The 22,611-nt window shown below is 48.0% G+C and overlaps 1 protein-coding gene across 2 annotated transcripts in view; it reads right to left on the bottom strand.

Moving 5' to 3' along the window:
- Positions 1-7,747: 7,747 nt before the first annotated feature.
- Positions 7,748-22,611, bottom strand: part of LOC106585993 (protein RUFY3) — an 85,223-nt gene continuing 70,359 nt past the window's right edge. Inside the window, exons 10-13 of one of the 2 annotated variants that reach the window (XM_045706788.1) lie at positions 22,031-22,122; positions 9,656-9,776; positions 9,508-9,561; positions 7,748-8,023 (exon numbers count right to left, since the gene is read on the bottom strand). In XM_045706788.1, coding sequence (XP_045562744.1) covers positions 8,009-8,023; positions 9,508-9,561; positions 9,656-9,776; positions 22,031-22,122 — 282 coding nt within the window. In that variant the 3' untranslated portion in view covers positions 7,748-8,008. Of the gene's footprint in view, positions 8,024-9,507; positions 9,562-9,655; positions 9,777-13,026; positions 14,175-22,030; positions 22,123-22,611 lie in introns of those variants that run through there. The other variant, XM_045706789.1, reaches the window with a different exon arrangement.

The following is a 22,611-nucleotide window of genomic DNA, read 5'->3' as shown; positions in this document are numbered from 1 at the left end:
TTATTATAAGGAGTGGAGCTATGTCACTATGGAACAGGTTTATTATAAGGAGTGGGGCTATGTCACTATGGAACAGGTTTAGAATAAGGAGTGGGGCTATGTCACTATGGAACAGGGTTATTATAAGGAGTGGGGCTATGTCACTATGGAACAGGTTTATTATAAGGAGTGGGGCTATGTCACTATGGAACAGGTTTATAATAAGGAGTGGGGCTATGTCACTATGGAACAGGTTTATAATAAGGAGTGGGGCTTGTCACTATGGAACAGGTTTATAATAAGGAGTAGAGCTATGTCACTATGGAACAGGTTTATTATCAGGAGTGGAGCTATGTCACTATGGAACAGGTTTATTATAAGGAGTGGAGCTATGTCACTATGGAACAGGGTTATAATAAGGTGTGGGGCCATGTCACTACAGGTAGTGAAGTGTTGTAATTGTGTCACTGAGTTGAAAAGGGATCCCAATAGTGAGATGAAGAAGCGAGTCGTTGAGGGTACAGAACAGAAACTAACACTAACAGTAGATCCCATTCCACCATTAATAAAACCAGGACAGGAACTAACAGTAGATCCCATTCCACCATTAATAAAACCAGGACAGGAACTAACAGTAGATCCCATTCCACCATTAATAAAACCAGGACAGGAACTAACAGTAGATCCCATTCCACCATTAATAAAACCAGGACAGGAACTAACAGTAGATCCCATTCCACCATTAATAAAACCAGGACAGGAACTAACAGTAGATCCCATTCCACCATTAATAAAACCAGGACAGGAACTAACAGTAGATCCCATTCCACCATTAATAAAACCAGGACAGGAACCCAACACGCGAGGACGTAGAACCCAACACGTGAGGACGTAGAACCCAACACGCGAGGACGTAGAACCCAACCTGTCTGGCCTTGATCTCTATGAGCTGCCATATCAATAGTAAAAATGTATATTCAATGCTGCTTTTTGTTGACCTCTAGGTTTTATCAATCAATCAATCAATCACATTTATTTTTATATAGCCCTTCGTACATCAGCTGATATCTCAAAGTGCTGTACAGAAACCTAGCCTAAAACCCCAAACAGCAAGCAAAGCATGTGAAAGAAGCACGGTGGCTAGGAAAAACTCCCTAGGAAAAACTCCCTAGAAAGGCCAAAAACCTAGGAAGAAACCTAGAGAGGAACCAGGCTATGAGGGGTGGCCAGTCCTCTTCTGGCTGTGCAGGGTGGATATTATAACAGAACATGGTCAAGATGTTAAAATGTTAAAATGTTCATAAATGACCAGCATGGTCAAATAATAATAATCATAGTAGTTGTCGAGGGTGCAACAAGCACGTCCGGTGAACAGGTCAGGGTTCCATAGCCGCAGGCAGAACAGTTGAAACTGGAGCAGCAGCACGGCCAGGTGGACTGGGGACAGCAAGGAGTCATCATACCAGGTAATCCTGAGGCATGGTCCTAGGGCTCAGGTCCTCCGAGAGAAAGACAGAAAGAGAGAAAGAGAGAATTAGAGAGAGCATATTTAAATTCACACAGGACACCGGATAAGACAAGAGAAATACTCCAGATGTAACAGACTGACCCTAGCCCCCGACACATAAACTACTGCAGCATAAATACTGGAGGCTGAGACAGGAGGGATCAGAAGACACTGTGGCCCCATCCGATGATACCCCGGACAGGGCCAAACAGGCAGGATATAACCCCACCCACTTTGCCAAAGCACAGCCCCCACACCACTAGAGGGATGTCTCCAACCACCAACTTACCGTCCTAAGACAAGGCCGAGTATAGCCCACAACGATCTCCGCCATGGCACAACCCAAGGGGGGGCGCCAACCCAGACAGGAAGACCACGTCAGTGACTCAACCCACTCAAGTGACGCACCCCTCCCATGGACGGCATGGAAGAACACCAGTAAGCCAGTGACTCAGCCCCTGTAAAAGGGTTAGAGGCAGAGAATCCCAGTGGAAAGAGGGGAACCGGCAAGGCAGAGACAGCAAGGGCGGTTCGTTGCTCCAGCGTTTCCGTTCACCTTCACACTCCTGGGCCAGACTATACTTAATCATAGGACCTACTGAAGAGGTAAGTCTTCAGTAAAGACTTAAAGGTTGAGACTGAGTCTGCGTCTCTCACATTGGTAGGCAGACCATTCCATAAAAATGGAGCTCTATAGGAGAAAGCCCTACCTCCAGCCGTTTGCTTAGAAATTCTAGGGACAATTAGGAGGCCTGCGTCTTGTGACCGTAGCGTACGTGTAGGTATGTACGGCAGGACCAAATCGGAAAGATAGGAGCAAGCCCATGTAATGCTTTGTAGGTTAGCAGTAAAACCTTGAAATCAGCCCTTGCCTTAACAGGAAGCCAGTGTAGGGAGGCTAGCACTGGAGTAATACGATCAAATTTGTTGGTTCTAGTCAGGATTCTAGCAGCCGTATTTAGCACTAACTGAAGTTTATTTAGTGCTTTATCCGGGTAGCCGGAAAGTAGAGCATTGCAGTAGTCCAGCCTAGAAGTAACAAAAGCATGGATTAATTTTTCTGCGTCATTTGTGGACAGAAAATGTCTGATTTTTGCAATGTTACGTAGATGGAAAAAAGCTGTCCTTGAAACAGTCTTGATATGTTCTTCAAAAGAGAGATCAGGGTCCAGAGTAACGCCGAGGTCTTTCACAGTTTTATTTGAGACGACTGTACAACCATCCAGATTAATTGTCAGATTCAACAGAAGATCTCTTTGTTTCTTGGGACCTAGAACAAGCATCTCTGTTTTGTCCGAGTTTAAAAGTAGAAACTTTGCAGCCATCCACTTCTTTATGTCTGAAACACAGGCTTCTAGCGAGGGCAATTTTGGGGCTTCACCATGTTTCATTGAAATGTACAGCTGTGTGTCGTCCGCATAGCAGTGAAATTTAACATTATGTTTTCGAATGACATCCCCAAGAGGTAAAATATATAGTGAAAACAATAGTGGTCCTAAAACGGAACCTTGAGGAACAGCGAAATTTACAATTGATTTGTCAGAGGACAAACCATTCACAGAGACAAACTGATATCTTTCCGACAGATAAGATCTAAACCAGGCCAGAACTTGTCCGTGTAGACCAATTTGGGTTTCCAATCTCTCCAAAAGAATGTGGTGATCGATGGTATCAAAAGCGGCACTAAGATCTAGGAGCACGAGGACAGATGCAGAGCCTCGGTCTGACGTCATTAAAAGGTCATTTACCACCTTCACAAGTGCAGTCTCAGTGCTATGATGAGGTCTAAAACCAGACTGAAGCGTTTCGTATACATTGTTTGTCTTCAGGAAGGCAGTGAGTTGCTGTGCAACAGCTTTTTCTAAAATTTTTGAGAGGAATGGAAGATTCGATATAGGCCGATAGTTTTTTATAATTTCTGGATCAAGATTCGGCTTTTTCAAGAGAGGCTTTATTACTGCCACTTTTAGTGAGCTTGGTACACATCCGGTGGATAGAGAGCCGTTTATTATGTTCAACATAGGAGGGCCAAGCACAGGAAGCAGCTCTTTCAGTAGTTTAGTTGGAATAGGGTCCAGTATGCAGCTTGAGGGTTTGGAGGCCATGATTATTTTCATCATTGTGTCAAGAAATATAGTACTAAAACACTTTAGTATCTCCCTTGATCCTAGGTCCTGGCAGAGTTGTGCAGACTCAGGACAATGGAGCTTCGGAGGAATACCCAGATTTAAAGAGGAGTCTGTAATTTGCTTTCTAATGATCATGATCTTTTCCTCAAAGAAGTTCATACATTTATTACTGCTGAAGTGAAAGCCATCCTCCATTTGCGAAGGCTGCTTTTTAGTTAGCTTTGCGACAGTATCAAAAAGAAATTTCGGATTGTTCTTATTTTCCTCAATTAAGTTGGAAAAATAGGATGATCGAGCAGCAGTGAGGGCTCTTCGATACTGCACGGTACTGTCTTTCCAAGCTAGTCGGAAGACTTCCAGTTTGGTGTGGCGCCATTTCCGTTCCAATTTTCTGGAAGCTTGCTTCAGAGCTCATGTATTTTCTGTATACCAGGGAGCTAGTTTCTTATGACAGATGTTTTTAGTTTTTAGGGGTGCAACTGCATCTAGGGTATTGCGCAAGGTTAAATTGAGTTCCTCGGTTAGGTGGTTAACTGATTTTTGTCCTCTGACGTCCTTGGGTAGGCAGAGGCAGTCTGGAAGGGCATCAAGGAATCTTTGGGTTGTCTGAGAATTTATAGCACGACTTTTAATGCTCCTCGGTTGGGGTCTGAGCAGATTATTTGTTGCAATTGCAAACGTATGCCTCACAATGTGGTACTCTATAGAATCTCTGTGGGCCTCGGTGTTAAGATTTATCATTTCACTTTTATTGTGGCATAAACATAACCAGTCATGATGTTTTCACCCCACTGTCAAATAATTACTTCCAAAGGGCCCCTTTACTAGGCTACCCGCACACGTTCATCCACTTGCGACACATACCACCCGTTTCCAAGTAGTCTATACCACCCGTTTCCAAGTAGACTATACCACCCGTTTCCAAGTAGACTATACCACCCATTTCCAAGTAGACTATACCACCCGTTTCCAAGTAGCCTATACCACCCGTTTCCAAGTAGACTATACCACCCGTTTCCAAGTAGACTATACCACCCGTTTCCAAGTAGACTATACCACCCGTTTCCAAGTAGCCTATATCACCCGTTTCCAAGTAGACTATATCACCCGTTTCCAAGTAGGCTATACCACCCGTTTCCAAGTAGACTATACCACCCGTTTCCAAGTAGACTATACCACCCGTTTCCAAGTAGCCTATATCACCCGTTTCCAAGTAGACTATATCACCCGTTTCCAAGTAGACTATACCACCCGTTTCCAAGTAGCCTATATCACCCGTTTCCAAGTAGACTATCACCCGTTTCCAAGTAGGCTATACCACCCGTTTCCAAGTAGACAATACCACCCGTTTCCAAGTAGACTATACCATGTTTTTTTTTTTTTACATGCCTCTGACATGTGGTAATGACAAATAATGCTGTTATAGCCTACATTTTTTTCATTATTGAAAAAAATTATTGCGATGGATTACTGGTATTTCTTTTGCCGGGACGCCGTATAAAAATATACCCTTTTACCAACCCCACCTTACAGATCTGGGACCAGGCTGTGAAAATATACCTTTTACCAAACCCTCCTTACAGATCTGGGACCAGGCTCTGAAAATATACCTTTTACCAAACCCTCCTTACAGATCTGGGACCAGGCTGTGAAAATATACCTTTTACCAACCCCCTCTTTTTACCAAACCCTCCTTACAGATCTGGGACCAGGCCCTGAAAATATATATTTTACCAACTCCACCTTACAGATCTGGGACCAGGCTGTGAAAATATACCCTTTTACCAAGCCCCTCTTTTTACCAAACCCTCCTTACAGATCTGGGACCAGGCCCTGAAAATATATATTTTACCAACTCCACCTTACAGATCTGGCACCAGGCTGTGAAAATATACCTTTTTACCAAACCCTCCTTACAGATCTGGGACCAGGCTCTGAAAATATACCCTTTACCAAACCCTCCTTACAGATCTGGGACCAGGCTCTGAAAATATACCCTTTACCAAACCCTCCTTACAGATCTGGGACCAGGCTCTGAAAATATACCCTTTACCAAACCCTCCTTACAGATCTGGGACCAGGCTGTGAAAATATACCTTTTACCAACCAGATCTGGGATCAGCTCTGAAAGTCTACCTTTCTACCAACCCTGCTAACAGTTGAATTGTTCCCAAGTTAGTTTTTCATGTTGTCATCAAGTCGCCTGATCCTTTAGATATTTTAGCAGTGAATGACACTGCACTGCAGGCAGAGCCAGTGTCTCTCAGGCAGGGCCAGTGTCTCTCAGGCAGGGCCAGTCTCTCTCTCAGGCAGGGCCAGTCTCTCTCTCAGGCAGGGCCAGTGTCTCTCAGGCAGGGCCAGTCTCTCTCAGGCAGGGCCAGTGTCTCTCAGGCAGGGCCAGTGTCTCTCAGGCAGGGCCAGTGTCTCTCTCTCTCAGGCAGGGCCAGTGTCTCTCTCTCTCAGGCAGGGCCAGTGTCTCTCTCTCTCAGGCAGGGCCAGTGTCTCTCTCTCTCAGGCAGGGCCAGTGTCTCTCAGGCAGGGCCAGTGTCTCTCAGGCAGGGCCAGTGTCTCTCAGGCAGGGCCAGTGTCTCTCTCTCTCAGGCAGGGCCAGTGTCTCTCTCTCTCAGGCAGGGCCAGTGTCTCTCTCTCTCAGGCAGGGCCAGTGTCTCTCAGGCAGGGCCAGTGTCTCTCAGGCAGGGCCAGTGTCTCTCAGGCAGGGCCAGTGTCTCTCAGGCAGGGCCAGTGTCACTCTCAGGCAGAGCCAGTGTCACTCTCAGGCAGAGCCAGTGTCACTCTCAGGCAGAGCCAGTGTCACTCTCAGGCAGAGCCAGTGTCTCTCTCTCAGGCAGGGCCAGTGTCTCTCTCTCAGGCAGGGCCAGTGTCTCTCTCTCAGGCAGGGCCAGTGTCTCTCTCTCAGGCAGGGCCAGTGTCTCTCTCAGGCAGGGCCAGTGTCTCTCTCAGGCAGGGCCAGTGTCTCTCTCAGGCAGGGCCAGTGTCTCTCTCAGGCAGGGCCAGTGTCTCTCTCTCAGGCAGGGCCAGTGTCTCTCTCTCAGGCAGGGCCAGTGTCTCTCTCTCAGGCAGGGCCAGTGTCTCTCTCTCAGGCAGGGCCAGTGTCTCTCTCAGGCAGGGCCAGTGTCTCTCTCAGGCAGGGCCAGTGTCTCTCTCTCAGGCAGGGCCAGTGTCTCTCTCAGGCAGGGCCAGTGTCTCTCTCAGGCAGGGCCAGTGTCTCTCTCAGGCAGGGCCAGTGTCTCTCTCAGGCAGGGCCAGTGTCTCTCTCAGGCAGGGCCAGTCTCTCTCTCATGCAGGGCCAGTGTCTCTCTCAGGCAGGGCCAGTGTCTCTCTCAGGCAGGGCCAGTGTCTCTCTCAGGCAGGGCCAGTGTCCCTCAGGCAGGGCCAGTCTCTCTCTCAGGCAGGGCCAGTCTCTCTCTCAGGCAGGGCCAGTCTCTCTCTCAGGCAGGGCCAGTCTCTCTCTCAGGCAGGGCCAGTCTCTCTCTCAGGCAGGGCCAGTCTCTCTCTCAGGCAGGGCCAGTCTCTCTCTCAGGCAGGGCCAGTCTCTCTCTCAGGCAGGGCCAGTGTCTCTCTCAGGCAGGGCCAGTGTCTCTCTCAGGCAGGGCCAGTGTCTCTCTCAGGCGGGGCCAGTGTCTCTCTCAGGCAGGGCCAGTCTCTCTCTCAGGCAGGGCCAGTCTCTCTCTCAGGCAGGGCCAGTCTCTCTCTCAGGCAGGGCCAGTCTCTCTCTCAGGCAGGGCCAGTCTCTCTCTCAGGCAGGGCCAGTCTCTCTCTCAGGCAGGGCCAGTCTCTCTCTCAGGCAGGGCCAGTCTCTCTCTCAGGCAGGGCCAGTCTCTCTCTCAGGCAGGGCCAGTGTCCCTCAGGCAGGGCCAGTCTCTCTCTCAGGCAGGGCCAGTCTCTCTCTCAGGCAGGGCCAGTCTCTCTCTCAGGCAGGGCCAGTCTCTCTCTCAGGCAGGGCCAGTCTCTCTCTCAGGCAGGGCCAGTGTCCCTCAGGCAGGGCCAGTGTCCCTCAGGCAGGGCCAGTCTCTCTCTCAGGCAGGGCCAGTCTCTCTCTCAGGCAGGGCCAGTCTCTCTCTCAGGCAGGGCCAGTCTCTCTCTCAGGCAGGGCCAGTCTCTCTCTCAGGCAGGGCCAGTCTCTCTCTCAGGCAGGGCCAGTCTCTCTCTCAGGCAGGGCCAGTGTCCCTCAGGCAGGGCCAGTCTCTCTCTCAGGCAGGGCCAGTCTCTCTCTCAGGCAGGGCCAGTCTCTCTCTCAGGCAGGGCCAGTCTCTCTTTCAGGCAGGGCCAGTCTCTCTCAGGCCTGGTCAGTTTAACCCTTCAGTTTGAGGAAGATCCTAGACAGTATAACAGACATCCTGGACAGTGTAACCCTTCAGTTTGAGGGCTGATCTCAAGACGACGACTCCTGGAAAGGAGAAGGCAACATCTAATAGTTCGTAAACAGCAATAACGGCAGATCCTATGTAGATGTATAGATCCTATGTAGATGTATAACACTGAGTATAGATCCTATGTAGATGTATAACACTGAGTATAGATCCTATGTAGATGTATAGATCCTATGTAAATCCTATGTAGATGTATAGATCCTATGTAGATGTATAGATCCTATGTAGATGTATAGATCCTATGTAGATGTATAGATCCTATGTAGATCCTATGTAGATGTATAGATCCTATGTAGATCCTATGTAGATGTATAGATCCTATGTAGATCCTATGTAGATGTATAGATCCTATGTAGATGTATAGATCCTATGTAGATGTATAGATCTGAGTATATACTGGAACAAAAGTATGAATCAGTTTAAAATAATCTGCTCATCCTCATTCTGTGACATTGACCTTCGAGACGAGAGAGAGAGAGGTATGTTAAACTGTTAATGAGCAAGGCTATGAGACTTTTATACTGATTAAACTGTTAATGAGCAAGGCTATGAGACTTTTATACTGTTAATGAGCAAGGCTATGAGACTTTTATACTGTTAATGAGCAAGGCTATGAGACTTTTACACTGATTAAACTGTTAATGAGCAAGGCTATGAGACTTTTACACTGATTAAACTGTTAATGAGCAAGGCTATGAGACTTTTACACTGATTAAACTGTTAATGAGCAAGGCTATGAGACTTTTACACTGATTAAACTGTTAATGAGCAAGGCTATGAGACTTTTATACTGTTAATGAGCAAGGCTATGAGACTTTTACACTGATTAAACTGTTAATGAGCAAGGCTATGAGACTTTTACACTGATTAAACTGTTAATGAGCAAGGCTATGAGACTTTTACACTGTTAATGAGCAAGGCTATGAGACTTTTATACTGTTAATGAGCAAGGCTATGAGACTTTTATACTGTTAATGAGCAAGGCTATGAGACTTTTACACTGTTAATGAGCAAGGCTATGAGACTTTTATACTGTTAATGAGCAAGGCTATGAGACTTTTACACTGATTAAACTGTTAATGAGCAAGGCTATGAGACTTTTATACTGTTAATGAGCAAGGCTATGAGACTTTTATACTGTTAATGAGCAAGGCTATGAGACTTTTACACTGTTAATGAGCAAGGCTATGAGACTTTTATACTGTTAATGAGCAAGGCTATGAGACTTTTATACTGTTAATGAGCAAGGCTATGAGACTTTTATACTGTTAATGAGCAAGGCTATGAGACTTTTATACTGATTAAACTGTTAATGAGCAAGGCTATGAGACTTTTATACTGTTAATGAGCAAGGCTATGAGACTTTTATACTGTTAATGAGCAAGGCTATGAGACTTTTATACTGTTAATGAGCAAGGCTATGAGACTTTTACACTGATTCAACTGTTAATGAGCAAGGCAATACATTGTACAAGTTACACCTAACTAAAGCTTTACCTACATGTTCGACCCTGGTACATCGTTGATGATTCTCCTTCTTCACTGCCTCCAGTTCCTATAACAAACATCATCATTATCAGATGAGCTTGAAAACATGAATGTTCAAGATTTAAATTCCCTGTGAAGGAGCTGGGAGCAGGGTGCTGTACCTGGAGGATGTCGCCCAGGTGTTTCAGGTCTCTCCGGGGGGCTGAGGCCATCTTCTCCCCAGACACAGGGTCTGTGTACTGGCTACCTCCACCCTTCCCTCTCCTCAGCTCCAAACATGACCTGACAGCACACACGATAAGAGAGTTGCTATAGCGATAGCCTGGAGGATGCAGAGCATCCCCTCCAATCATCCAGGAGAACAGACCCTCCCCTCCAATCATCCAGGAGAACAGACCCTCCCCTCCAATCATCCAGGAGATGACAGACCCTCCCCTCCAATCATCCAGGATAACAGACCCTCCCCTCCAATCATCCAGGAGAACAGACCCTCCCCTCCAATCATCCAGGAGATGACAGACCCTCCCCTCCAATCATCCAGGATAACAGACCCTCCCCTCCAATCATCCAGGAGAACAGACCCTCCCCTCCAATCATCCAGGAGAACAGACCCTCCCCTCCAATCATCCAGGATAACAGACCCTCCCCTCCAATCATCCAGGAGAACAGACCCCCCCTCCAATCATCCAGGAGAACAGACCCTCCCCTCCAATCATCCAGGAGAACAGACCCTCCCCTCCAATCATCCAGGAGAACAGACCCTCCCCTCCAATCATCCAGGATAACAGACCCTCCCCTCCAATCATCCAGGAGAACAGACCCCCCCCTCCAATCATCCAGGAGAACAGACCCTCCCCTCCAATCATCCAGGAGAACAGACCCTCCCCTCCAATCATCCAGGAGAACAGACCCTCCCCTCCAATCATCCAGGAGAACAGACCCTCCCCTCCAATCATCCAGGAGAACAGACCCTCCCCTCCAATCATCCAGGAGAACAGACCCTCCCCTCCAATCATCCAGGAGAACAGACCCTCCAATCATCCAGGAGAACAGACCCTCCCCCTCCAATCATCCAGGAGAACAGACCCTCCAATCATCCAGGAGAACAGACCCTCCCCCTCCAATCATCCAGGAGAACAGACCCTCCAATCATCCAGGAGAACAGACCCTCCCCTCCAATCATCCAGGAGAACAGACCCTCCCCTCCAATCATCCAGGAGAACAGACCCTCCCCTCCAATCATCCAGGAGAACAGACCCTCCCCTCCAATCATCCAGGAGATGACAGACCCTCCCCTCCAATCATCCAGGAGAACAGACCCTCCCCTCCAATCATCCAGGAGAACAGACCCTCCCCTCCAATCATCCAGGAGAACAGACCCCTCCAATCATCCAGGAGAACAGACCCTCCCCTCCAATCATCCAGGAGAACAGACCCTCCCCTCCAATCATCCAGGAGAACAGACCCTCCCCTCCAATCATCCAGGAGAACAGACCCTCCCCTCCAATCATCCAGGAGAACAGACCCTCCCCTCCAATCATCCAGGAGAACAGACTCCCCTCCAATCATCCAGGAGAACAGACCCTCCCCTCCAATCATCCAGGAGAACAGACCCTCCAATCATCCAGGAGATGACAGACCCTCCCCTCCAATCATCCAGGAGAACAGACCCTCCAATCATCCAGGAGAACAGACCCTCCCCCTCCAATCATCCAGGAGAACAGACCCTCCCCTCCAATCATCCAGGAGAACAGACCCTCCCCTCCAATCATCCAGGAGAACAGACCCTCCCCTCCAATCATCCAGGAGATGACAGACCCTCCAATCATCCAGGAGAACAGACCCCCTCCAATCATCCAGGAGAACAGACCCTCCCCTCCAATCATCCAGGAGAACAGACCCTCCCCTCCAATCATCCAGGAGAACAGACCCTCCCCTCCAATCATCCAGGAGAACAGACCCTCCCCTCCAATCATCCAGGAGAACAGACCCTCCCCTCCAATCATCCAGGAGATGACAGACCCTCCCCTCCAATCATCCAGGAGAACAGACCCTCCCTCCAATCATCCAGGAGATGACAGACCCTCCCCTCCAATCATCCAGGAGAACAGACCCTCCCCTCCAATCATCCAGGAGATACAGACCCTCCCCTCCAATCATCCAGGAGAACAGACCCTCCCCTCCAATCATCCAGGAGAACAGACCCTCCCCTCCAATCATCCAGGAGAACAGACCCTCCCCTCCAATCATCCAGGAGAACAGACCCTCCCCTCCAATCATCCAGGAGATGACAGACCCTCCCCCTCCAATCATCCAGGAGAAGCAGACCAGTAGAAGCAGTTTGATTGAATGGTTTTTATTATGCTAGTATTGACTACAGGTGACGTCCACAGACACATCATGTCATTTAGCCTTGCTGTGCTCGGAGACTGCTTTATTGTCATGCTGACCTGGACTGACCCTTCACATTTTCAGTAAGAAGCTTCTAAACATCATCTCACATTTCTTTTAAACTACTTATTGGTTTTCAACAGCGGAGATTTATATAAACCTTGCTGTCCGTCTCTCTGACATTTGCAACATTGCTTCAATATTGAAATTCCATCTCCAGCTGTCCCATTGTAATGAATGTGTAGGGGTCGGGACTCAGCCAGTCCAAGTCATGAATCAGCATACTTTTTATGGATATATACAAACAAAATGTTAATATAAAAAAGGGTCAAACGAAGTGCAGCTAGGTCGCAGGTCGCAGTCTTTCTAGCTTCAGTTTGAAGTGATTATGTTAGCTGTGTTTTTGGCTAACTCCTCTGAACAACAGTGTCCTGACGAGTGAGCACATTTTCCTTGCCAGGCAAAAATCACGCTTCTTTTGCTCATTCTTATGAATGTATCCAAATAAATGTCACTAGAAAACAGCTTAAACAAATGCAAATACAGCTACTTTGCTGTTATCTGGCTGCACTTTTTATGACGTGACTAAGTTAGCCGTAGTTGGCTAGCTAGCAAGCATGGGATAAGAACGTTACCTGCCAGTATGGCACCGAACCAATAGAACGAACGACTGGGTCGCGTCTCTGGTAACCGAACCAATAGAACGAACGACTGGGTCGCGTCTCTGGTAACCGAACCAATAGAACGAACGACTGGGTCGCGTCTCTGGTAACCGAACCAATAGAACGAACGACTGGGTCGCGTCTCTGGTAACCGAACCAATAGAACGAACGACTGGGTCGCGTCTCTGGTAACCGAACCAATAGAACGAACGACTGGGTCGCGTCTCTGGTAACCGAACCAATAGAACGAACGACTGGGTCGCGTCTCTGGTAACCGAACCAATAGAACGAACGACTGGGTCGCGTCTCTGGTAACCGAACCAATAGAACGAACGACTGGGTCGCGTCTCTGGTAACCGAACCAATAGAACGAACGACTGGGTCGCGTCTCTGGTAACCGAACCAATAGAACGAACGACTGGGTCGCGTCTCTGGTAACCGAACCAATAGAACGAACGACTGGGTCGCGTCTCTGGTAACCGAACCAATAGAACGAACGACTGGGTCGCGTCTCTGGTAACCGAACCAATAGAACGAACGACTGGGTCGCGTCTCTGGTAACCGAACCAATAGAACGAACGACTGGGTCGCGTCTCTGGTAACCGAACCATTGGGCTGGTCTAAGGACAGGCTGTACGTAGCATTGGGCTGGTCTAAGGACAGGCTGTACGTAGCATTGGGCTGGTCTAAGGACAGGCTGTACGTAGCATTGGGCTGGTCTAAGGACAGGCTGTTCGTAGCATTGGGCTGTTCTAAGGACCTACGGTATGCCACTGTAGGGGGCGTCTGGGTGTGTCGATGTACAAGAAATAACAGCATCCATTTAGATTTTTCAGAACAGTAACCTCTCTCTTACTAAAATGGCAGACATCCCAAACCTCTTATCAGGGAACATTCATTACAACTGTGGGTCTGATATCTTTATTAACACAGAAAGATGTAGTACTGTGAGTGGAGTCACCCTGCACTGCTAGTCCAACGGAAAGACAGGCTCGAGGGCGCCAGAGAGAGACTGTCTCAGTACAACAGAAAGACAGGCTAGAGGGCGCCAGAGAGACTGTCTCAGTCCAACGGAAAGACAGAAAGACAGTCTCTCTCTGGCACCCTCTAGCCTGTCTCAGTCCAACAGAAAGACAGTCTCTCTCTGGCACCCTCTAGCCTGTCTCAGTCCAACAGAAAGACAGTCTGGTCTCAGTACAACAGAAAGACAGTCTCAGTCCAACAGAAAGACAGTCTCTCTCTGGCACCCTCTAGCCCGTCTCAGTCCACCAGAAAGACAGTCTCTCTCTGGCACCCTCTAGCCGTCTCAGTCCATGCTGCTAATCAAAGTAATGCTGTCTGGAAAGCAAGCTGTTTAGTTTTAGGAAACAAAAGATTGTTTAACAGTTAGAAATGAAAGGTTTAACCACAACAGATATAATAGCAAAATAAATACCCAGGTTTAGTCATTTCTATGTTATGCAAAGGTTGGTTTTATGTTTCGATTGGGAATCAGATTTCTGAAACTATGATGTGGGTGTCATTGTGGGGAGCGAACGGGAAGAGAGGACAGTCCTATAGTTGCTTCCGAAGCAGCTTCCCTGCGTTGGAACTCAAGCTTCTGGCCTGCTTCACACAGTCTTCCTCACTGACAGGAAGAGAACCAAGAAATGAAAGAAATGGAGAGATAAAAGGACAGAAAGAAGAGGAAGAAGACAGTAGTTATTGCAGGGTTGGTAGCTGGCTGTAACTCCCTGTGAAGAGAACCTTATTAAACAGTGAAACACACTGGTCTGAGGTTAGACCTGATAAACACACTGGTCTGAGGTTAGACCTGATAAACACACTGGTCTGAGGTTAGACCTGATAAACACACTGGTCTGAGGTTTATTAGACAGACTAGACCTAATAAACACACTGGTCTGAGGTTAGACCTGATAAACACACTGGTCTGAGGTTAGACCTGATAAACACACTGGTCTGAGGTTTATTAGACAGACTAGACCTGATAAACACACTGGTCTGAGGTTAGACCTGATAAACACACTGGTCTGAGGTTTATTAGACAGACTAGACCTGATAAACACACTGGTCTGAGGCTGTCAAGAGCTTTGTTTCAGTGGGATCTAAAACAGAACACAGCCAGAAAGCCTAATTCACTCAGGGCCGGGTTTCTGGGACTCAGATAAAAAATTAAGACTGACAAAAAAAGCATTAAAAAGTAGATGAAGAATCCCAATGACAGAGCTGCTTTTAAGTCCTGGAAAGTAGTTCTGAAAAGGTAAACTCATGTGTCCTGTTCTAATCTACCGAGGAAGAGGCGGTTTCTTGATGTGTATAGACAGGTTAGCTTTACAACGTCCGGAAAACGATGCGCACACTTCAATGGGGCAGAAGTGTGTGTGTGTTGTTGTGATTCTGGGTAGTCAGATAGCTAGCAACAACGACAGGAAGCTGCCATGTGAGGAATCGTAGGTGGTTCGTTTCATCTTGGTCTTGTTTTGACAGGATGTCACGTCTATGCTAATGTGGGCAAAATTTGCTAGCTAGCAAACCAACAATTGTAACGATGTATTTGAGGGACAAGTGCTCATTGTGCAAATGTATTTATGTTTTTAACAAACATTGGCGGCGAAATAGTTTTACATGTTGTCAACAATCTAAGCCTATCCTGTCTGTTTGGCGCACGCGTCTGTTTTGTTGCTAAACAACGAACCCATCTATAGGCTCCGCCCCGGTCAAATCCCTAGTCAGACACATAGTCACTTCCTGGTTTGCGTGGATATAGGAAGAAAAAATGGCTCCGACGAACAGGGCTGCTGTGCTTCTAGCTCTCAGGAAACATTGCAGTATTTTTTATGTGTTATTTCTTACATTATTAGCCCAGATTTCTTTGGGGTGTTATTACATACAGCCGGGAATAACTTTTGGATATCAGAGCGGTGGTAAATCACCAGCATTACGACCAGGAATACGACTTTCCCGAATTGGATCCTTTGCCCCTCCAGGGAGCAAACTCAGGAGGCTGAAGAAATTCGACTTGGCACCTCAAACCCTCACAAACTTTTACAGATGCACAATTGAGAGCATCCTGTCGGGCTGTATCACAGCCTGGTACGGCAACTGCTCCGCCCACAACCATAAGGCTCTCCAGAGGGGGGGTGCGGTCTGCACAACGCATCACCGGGTGCAAACTACCTGCCCCCCCAGGGCACCTACAGCACCCGATGTCACAGGAAGGCCAAAAAGATCATCAAGGACAACAACCACCCGAGCCACTGCCTGTTCACCCCGCTATCATCCAGAAGGCGAGGTCAGTACAGGTGCATCAAAGCTGGGACCGAGAGACTGAAAAACAACTTCTATCTCAAGGCCATCAGACTGTTAAATAGCCATCATTAGCACATTAGAGGCTGCTGCCTATATACATAGACTTGTAATCACTGGCCACTTTATTAAATGGAACACTAGTCACTTTAATAATGTTTACATATCTGGCATTACTCATCTCATTTGTAAAACTATATTCTATCCTATTCTCAGTCTATGCCGCTCTGACATTGTTTGTCCAAATATTCATATATTCTAATTCTTGCTAAAACACGTGTATGTGACAAATAAAAATGGATTTGTTAAGTAAAAGGGGGGCATTTTGACTGCATAGAGCATAACAGGGTATTTTAACTGTTAAAGGCGCTGCACGGTCAATCCGACGTCTCCACTGACCGTTCCGCATTTACGGTGATATGGCCTCTGCAGAAGTCAGGGCATTCAGACTTATTGTGCTTCGCCGAGCAGTGCTGTTGTCAAGGAAGTGAGTTTGTGTTTATACAGGACCTGCTGCTCTCACCTACCGTCAACCAATCATGTCAATAAGGAGGGTATATGGGAGTCCTCCGCATTGTTACAAAATTTGCGGCACACGGCGATGCGGTACTGGGCTTAATTTGGCCTCTGTGTTCCTCCGGAGGCTCAGCAATTGAGTCACACCGTCCATACGGCGCCTCACAACCACATTATCGTCTCTTACTGTACGAGGACTGGAGCCTGCTGGTACTCTGTTCCACATGATAATGAATTACAAACACCTGGTGTCCCAGGTCTAAATCAGTCCTTAAACAAAACACAGTGGAACTGGCTTTGTGGTCCAGAGTTTAGTTTGAGGGGCATAGAGGTTGGAGAAAATGTTTGGTGACTTGGAAACTATTGTTAGTTTGAAGGCATACTTTTCTTTCGTGCTGTACAGGTGAGACTTGTGTAGGAGCATTCAGAAGAGGTTTCTATTTGTGGATTGTCTGACTCCGGTAAAGTAACAGGAAGGCTATTTATATGGAATATTTCTACTTAGTTTATTTGCTTTGTGGGTTACATTACTGAACTGGTCAGATCTCCTCATTTGGATTAATTGGTCTTTGTTTATTTTGGGGATATCTTACTTGGATTCAGTACTGAATTGAGCATTGGCTCTCCTTGAAAAAGAGAGACTTGGCTGTTCAAAGCATTTTGCTATTTTTAACTTCTGTTTTAGAGCCTTACATTTGAGTTGAGTTGGGGGTTTGAATTGTATGCCATCTGACTTGACTTGTGAAATGACATGCGTTCCCTTCCTTGTGAAATGACATGAGTCCCTCATCCCTACCTGTTCTCCAGGTGTTTTATAATCCCTCCCTCCTACCTGTTCTCCAGGTGTTTTATAGTCCCTCCCTCCTACCTGTTCTCCAGGTGTTTTATAGGCCCTCCCTCCTACCTGTTCTCCAGGTGTTTTATAGTCCCTCTCTCCTACCTGTTCTCCAGGTGTTTTATAGGCCCTCCCTCCTACCTGTTCTCCAGGTGTTTTATAGTCCCTCTCTCCTACCTGTTCTCCAGGTGTTTTATAGTCCCTCCCTCCTACCTGTTCTCCAGGTGTTTTATAATCCCTCCCTCCTACCTGTTCTCCAGGTGTTTTATAGTCCCTCCCTCCTACCTGTTCTCCAGGTGTTTTATAGGCCCTCCCTCCTACCTGTTCTCCAGGTGTTTTATAGTCCCTCTCTCCTACCTGCTCTCCAGGTGTTTTATAGTCCCTCCCCCCTACCTGTTCCCCAGGTGTTTTATAGTCCCTCTCTCCTACCTGCTCTCCAGGTGTTTTATAGTCCCTACCTCCTACCTGTTCTCCAGGTGTTATATAGTCCCCCCCTCCTACCTGTTCTCCAGGTGTTTTATAGTCCCTCCCTCCTACCTGTTCTCCAGGTGTTTTATAGTCCCTCCCTCCTACCTGTTCTCCAGGTGTTTTATAGGCCCTCCCTCCTACCTGTTCTCCAGGTGTTTTATAGTCCCTCATCCCTACCTGTTCTCCAGGTGTTTTATAGTCCCTCCCTCCTACCTGTTCTCCAGGTGTTTTATAGTCCCTCCCTCCTACCTGTTCTCCAGGTGTTTTATAGTCCCTCTCTCCTACCTGTTCTCCAGGTGTTTTATAGGCCCTCCCTCCTACCTGCTCTCCAGGTGTTTTATAGTCCCTCATCCCTACCTGCTCTCCAGGTGTTTTATAGTCCCTCCCTCCTACCTGTTCTCCAGGTGTTTTATAGTCCCTCTCTCCTACCTGCTCTCCAGGTGTTTTATAGTCCCTCCCTCCTACCTGTTCTCCAGGTGTTTCATAGTCCCTCCCTCCTACCTGTTCTCCAGGTGTTTTATAGTCCCTCCCTCCTACCTGTTCTCCAATTGTTTTATAGGCCCTCCCTCCTACCTGCTCTCCAGGTGTTTTATAGTCCCTCCCTTCTACCTGCTCTCCAGGTGTTTTATAGTCCCTCATCCCTACCTGCTCTCCAGGTGTTTTATAGTCCCTCCCTCCTACCTGTTCTCCAGGTGTTTTATAGTCCCTTCCTCCTACCTGTTCTCCAGGTGTTTTATAGTCCCTACCTCCTACCTGTTATCCAGGTGTTATATAGTCCCCCCCTCCTACCTGTTCTCCAGGTGTTTTATAGTCCCTCCCTCCTACCTGTTCTCCAGGTGTTTTATAGTCCCTCCCTCCTACCTGTTCTCCAGGTGTTTTATAGTCCCTCCCTCCTACCTGTTCTCCAGGTGTTTTATAGTCCCTCCCTCCTACCTGTTCTCCAGGTGTTTTATAGTCCCTCCCTCCTACCTGCTCTCCAGGTGTTTTATAGTCCCTCCCTCCTACCTGTTCTACAGGTGTTTTATAGTCCCTACCTCCTACCTGTTCTCCAGGTGTTTTATAGTCCCTCCCTCCTACCTGTTCTCCAGGTGTTTTATAGTCCCTCCCTCCTACCTGCTCTCCAGGTGTTTTATAGTCCCTCCCTCCTACCTGTTCTCCATGTGTTTTATAGTCCCTCCCTCCTACCTGTTCTCCAGGTGTTTTATAGTCCCTCTCTCCTACCTGTTCTCCAGGTGTTATATAGTCCCTCCCTCCTACCTGTTCTCCAGGTGTTTTATAGTCCCTCCCTCCTACCCCTTCTCCAGGTGTTTTATAGTCCCTCCCTCCTACCCGTTCTCCAGGTGTTTTATAGTCCCTCCCTCCTACCTGCTCTCCAGGTGTTTTATAGTCCCTCATCCCTACCCGCTCTCCAGGTGTTTTATAGTCCCTCACTCCTACCTGTTCTCCAGGTGTTTTATAGTCCCTCACTCCTACCTGTTCTCCAGGTGTTTTATAGTCCCTCCCTCCCTACCTGTTATCCAGGTGTTTTATAGTCCCTCCCTCCTACCTGCTCTCCAGGTGTTTTATAGTCCCTCCCTCCTACCTGTTCTCCATGTGTTTTATAGTCCCTCACTCCTACCTGTTCTCCAGGTGTTTTATAGTCCCTCCCTCCTACCTGTTCTCCAGGTGTTTTATAGTCCCTCATCCCTACCTGCTCTCCAGGTGTTTTATAGTCCCTCATCCCTACCTGCTCTCCAGGTGTTTTATAGTCCATCCCTTCTACCTGTTCTCCAGGTGTTTTATAGGCCCTCCCTCCTACCTGCTCTCCAGGTGTTTTATAGTCCCTCCATCCTACCTGCTATCCAGGTGTTTTATAGTCCCTCATCCCTAACTGCTCTCCAGGTGTTTTATAGTCCCTCCCTCCTACCTGTTCTCCAGGTGTTTTATAGTCCCTCCCTCCTACCTGTTCTCCAGGTGTTTTATAGTCCCTCCCTCCTACCTCTTCTCCAGGTGTTTTATAGTCCCTCCCTCCTACCTGTTCTCCAGGTGTTTTATAGTCCCTCCCTCCTACCTGTTCTCCAGGTGTTTTATAGTCCCTCATCCCTACCTGCACTCCAGGTGTTTTATAGGCCCTCCCTCCTACCTGTTCTCCAGGTGTTTTATAGTCCCTCATCCCTACCTGTTCTCCAGGTGTTTTATAATCCCTCCCTCCTACCTGCTCTCCAGGTGTTTTATAGTCCCTCCCTCCTACCTGTTCTGCAGGTGTTTTATAGTCCCTCCCTCCTACCTGTTCTCCAGGTGTTTTATAGTCCCTCCCTCCTACCTGTTCTCCAGGTGTTTTATAGTCCCTCCCCCCTACCTGCTCTCCAGGTGTTTTATAGTCCCTCTCTCCTACCTGTTCTCCAGGTGTTTTATAGTCCCTCATCCCTACCTGCTCTCCAGGTGTTTTATAGTCCCTCCCTCCCTACCTGTTCTCCAGGTGTTTTATAGTCCCTCCCTCCTACCTGTTCTCCAGGTGTTTTATATTCCCTCCCTCCCTATCTGTTCTCCAGGTGTTTTATAGTCCCTCCCTCCTACCTGTTCTCCAGGTGTTTTATAGTCCCTCCCTCCTACCTGTTCCCCAGGTGTTTTATAGTCCCTCCCTCCTACCTGTTCTCCAGGTGTTTTATAGTCCCTCCCTCCTACCTGTAACCCAGGTGTTTTATAGTCCCTCCCTCCTACCTGTTCTCCAGGTGTTTTATAGTCCCTCCCACCTACCTGCTCTCCAGGTGTTTTATAGTCCCTCTCTCCTACCTGCTCTCCAGGTGTTATATAGTCCCTCCCTCCTACCTGTTCTCCAGGTGTTTCATAGTCCCTCCCTCCTACCTGTTCTCCAGGTGTTTTATAGTCCCTCCCTCCTACCTGTTCTCCAGGTGTTTTATAGGCCCTCCCTCCTACCTGCTCTCCAGGTGTTTTATAGTCCCTCCCTCCTACCTGCTCTCCAGGTGTTTTATAGTCCCTCATCCCTACCTGCTCTCCAGGTGTTTTATAGTCCCTCCCTCCTACCTGTTCTCCAGGTGTTTTATAGTCCCTCCCTCCTACCTGCTCTCCAGGTGTTTTATAGTCCCTCATCCCTACCTGCTCTCCAGGTGTTTTATAGTCCCTACCTCCTACCTGTTATCCAGGTGTTATATAGTCCCCCCCTCCTACCTGTTCTCCAGGTGTTTTATAGTCCCTCCCTCCTACCTGTTCTCCAGGTGTTTTATAGTCCCTCCCTCCTACCTGTTCTCCAGGTGTTTTATAGTCCCTCCCTCCTACCTGTTCTCCAGGTGTTTTATAGTCCCTCATCCCTACCTGCTCTCCAGGTGTTTTATAGGCCCTCCCTCCTACCTGTTCTCCAGGTGTTTTATAGTCCCTCATCCCTACCTGTTCTCCAGGTGTTTTATAATCCCTCCCTCCTACCTGCTCTCCAGGTGTTTTATAGTCCCTCCCTCCTACCTGCTCTCCAGGTGTTTTATAGTCCCTCCCTCCTACCTGTTCTCCAGGTGTTTTATAGTCCCTCCCTCCTACCTGTTCTCCAGGTGTTTTATAGTCCCTCCCCCCTACCTGCTCTCCAGGTGTTTTATAGTCCCTCTCTCCTACCTGTTCTCCAGGTGTTTTATAGTCCCTCATCCCTACCTGCTCTCCAGGTGTTTTATAGTCCCTCCCTCCCTACCTGTTCTCCAGGTGTTTTATAGTCCCTCCCTCCTACCTGTTCTCCAGGTGTTTTATATTCCCTCCCTCCCTATCTGTTCTCCAGGTGTTTTATAGTCCCTCCCTCCTACCTGTTCTCCAGGTGTTTTATAGTCTCTCCCTCCTACCTGTTCCCCAGGTGTTTTATAGTCCCTCCCTCCTACCTGTTCTCCAGGTGTTTTATAGTCCCTCCCTCCTACCTGTTACCCAGGTGTTTTATAGTCCCTCCCTCCTACCTGTTCTCCAGGTGTTTTATAGTCCCTCCCCCCTACCTGCTCTCCAGGTGTTTTATGGTCCCTCCCTCCTACCTGTTCTCCAGGTGTTATATAGTCCCTCCCTCCTACCTGTTCTCCAGGTGTTATATAGTCCCTCCCTCCTACCTGTTCTCCAGGTGTTATATAGTCCCTCCCCCCTACCTGCTCTCCAGGTGTTTTATAGTCCCTCCCTCCTACCTGTTCTCCAGGTGTTATATAGTCCCTCCCTCCTACCTGTTCTCCAGGTGTTATATAGTCCCTCTCTGCTACCTGCTCTCCAGGTGTTTTATAGTCCCTCCCTCCTACCTGTTCTCCAGGTGTTATATAGTCCCTCTCTGCTACCTGCTCTCCAGGTGTTTTATAGTCCCTCCCTCCTACCTGTTCTCCAGGTGTTTTATAGTCCCTCCCTCCTACCTGTTCTCCAGGAGTCTTATAGTTCCAGCCATCTGATCAGTCTTCTCCTCCAGGCGACTGATGACCTCACTCTTCTGCTCCTCCTCCAAGTTCTGTGGACACATATCAAACCAAGACCCTTCAGCTGTGTGTCCGCAAGCTGTGTGTTTACAGCTATTTACTGTCAAATGCACTACAGTGAAATAACTGTCTAGCTTGTACCACTACCACCACCACCACTACTACTACTACCAGCACTACTACTACCAGCAGCACTACACTAGCACCACCACCACTATTACCACAACCACTACTACCACTACCAGCAGCACTACACTACCAGCAGCAACTACCACCCCCACCACCACTACTACTACAACCACTACTACTACCACCACCACCACCACTACTACCACCACTACTACTACTACCACTACCACTACTACTACCAGCAGCACTACACTACCACCACTACCACTACCACCACCACACTACCAGCACCACCACTACTACTACCACCACTACTACCACCACTACCACCACCACCACCACCACCACCACCACCACCACCACCACCACCACTACTACCACCACCACCACTA

The sequence above is a fragment of the Salmo salar genome, chromosome ssa24 (genome assembly GCF_905237065.1).
Source record: "Salmo salar chromosome ssa24, Ssal_v3.1, whole genome shotgun sequence".
Classification (NCBI taxonomy): Eukaryota; Metazoa; Chordata; class Actinopteri; order Salmoniformes; family Salmonidae; genus Salmo; species Salmo salar.
Note: the sequence above shows the minus strand (reverse complement) of the source record. Positions and strands in the feature narration are given on the sequence as shown.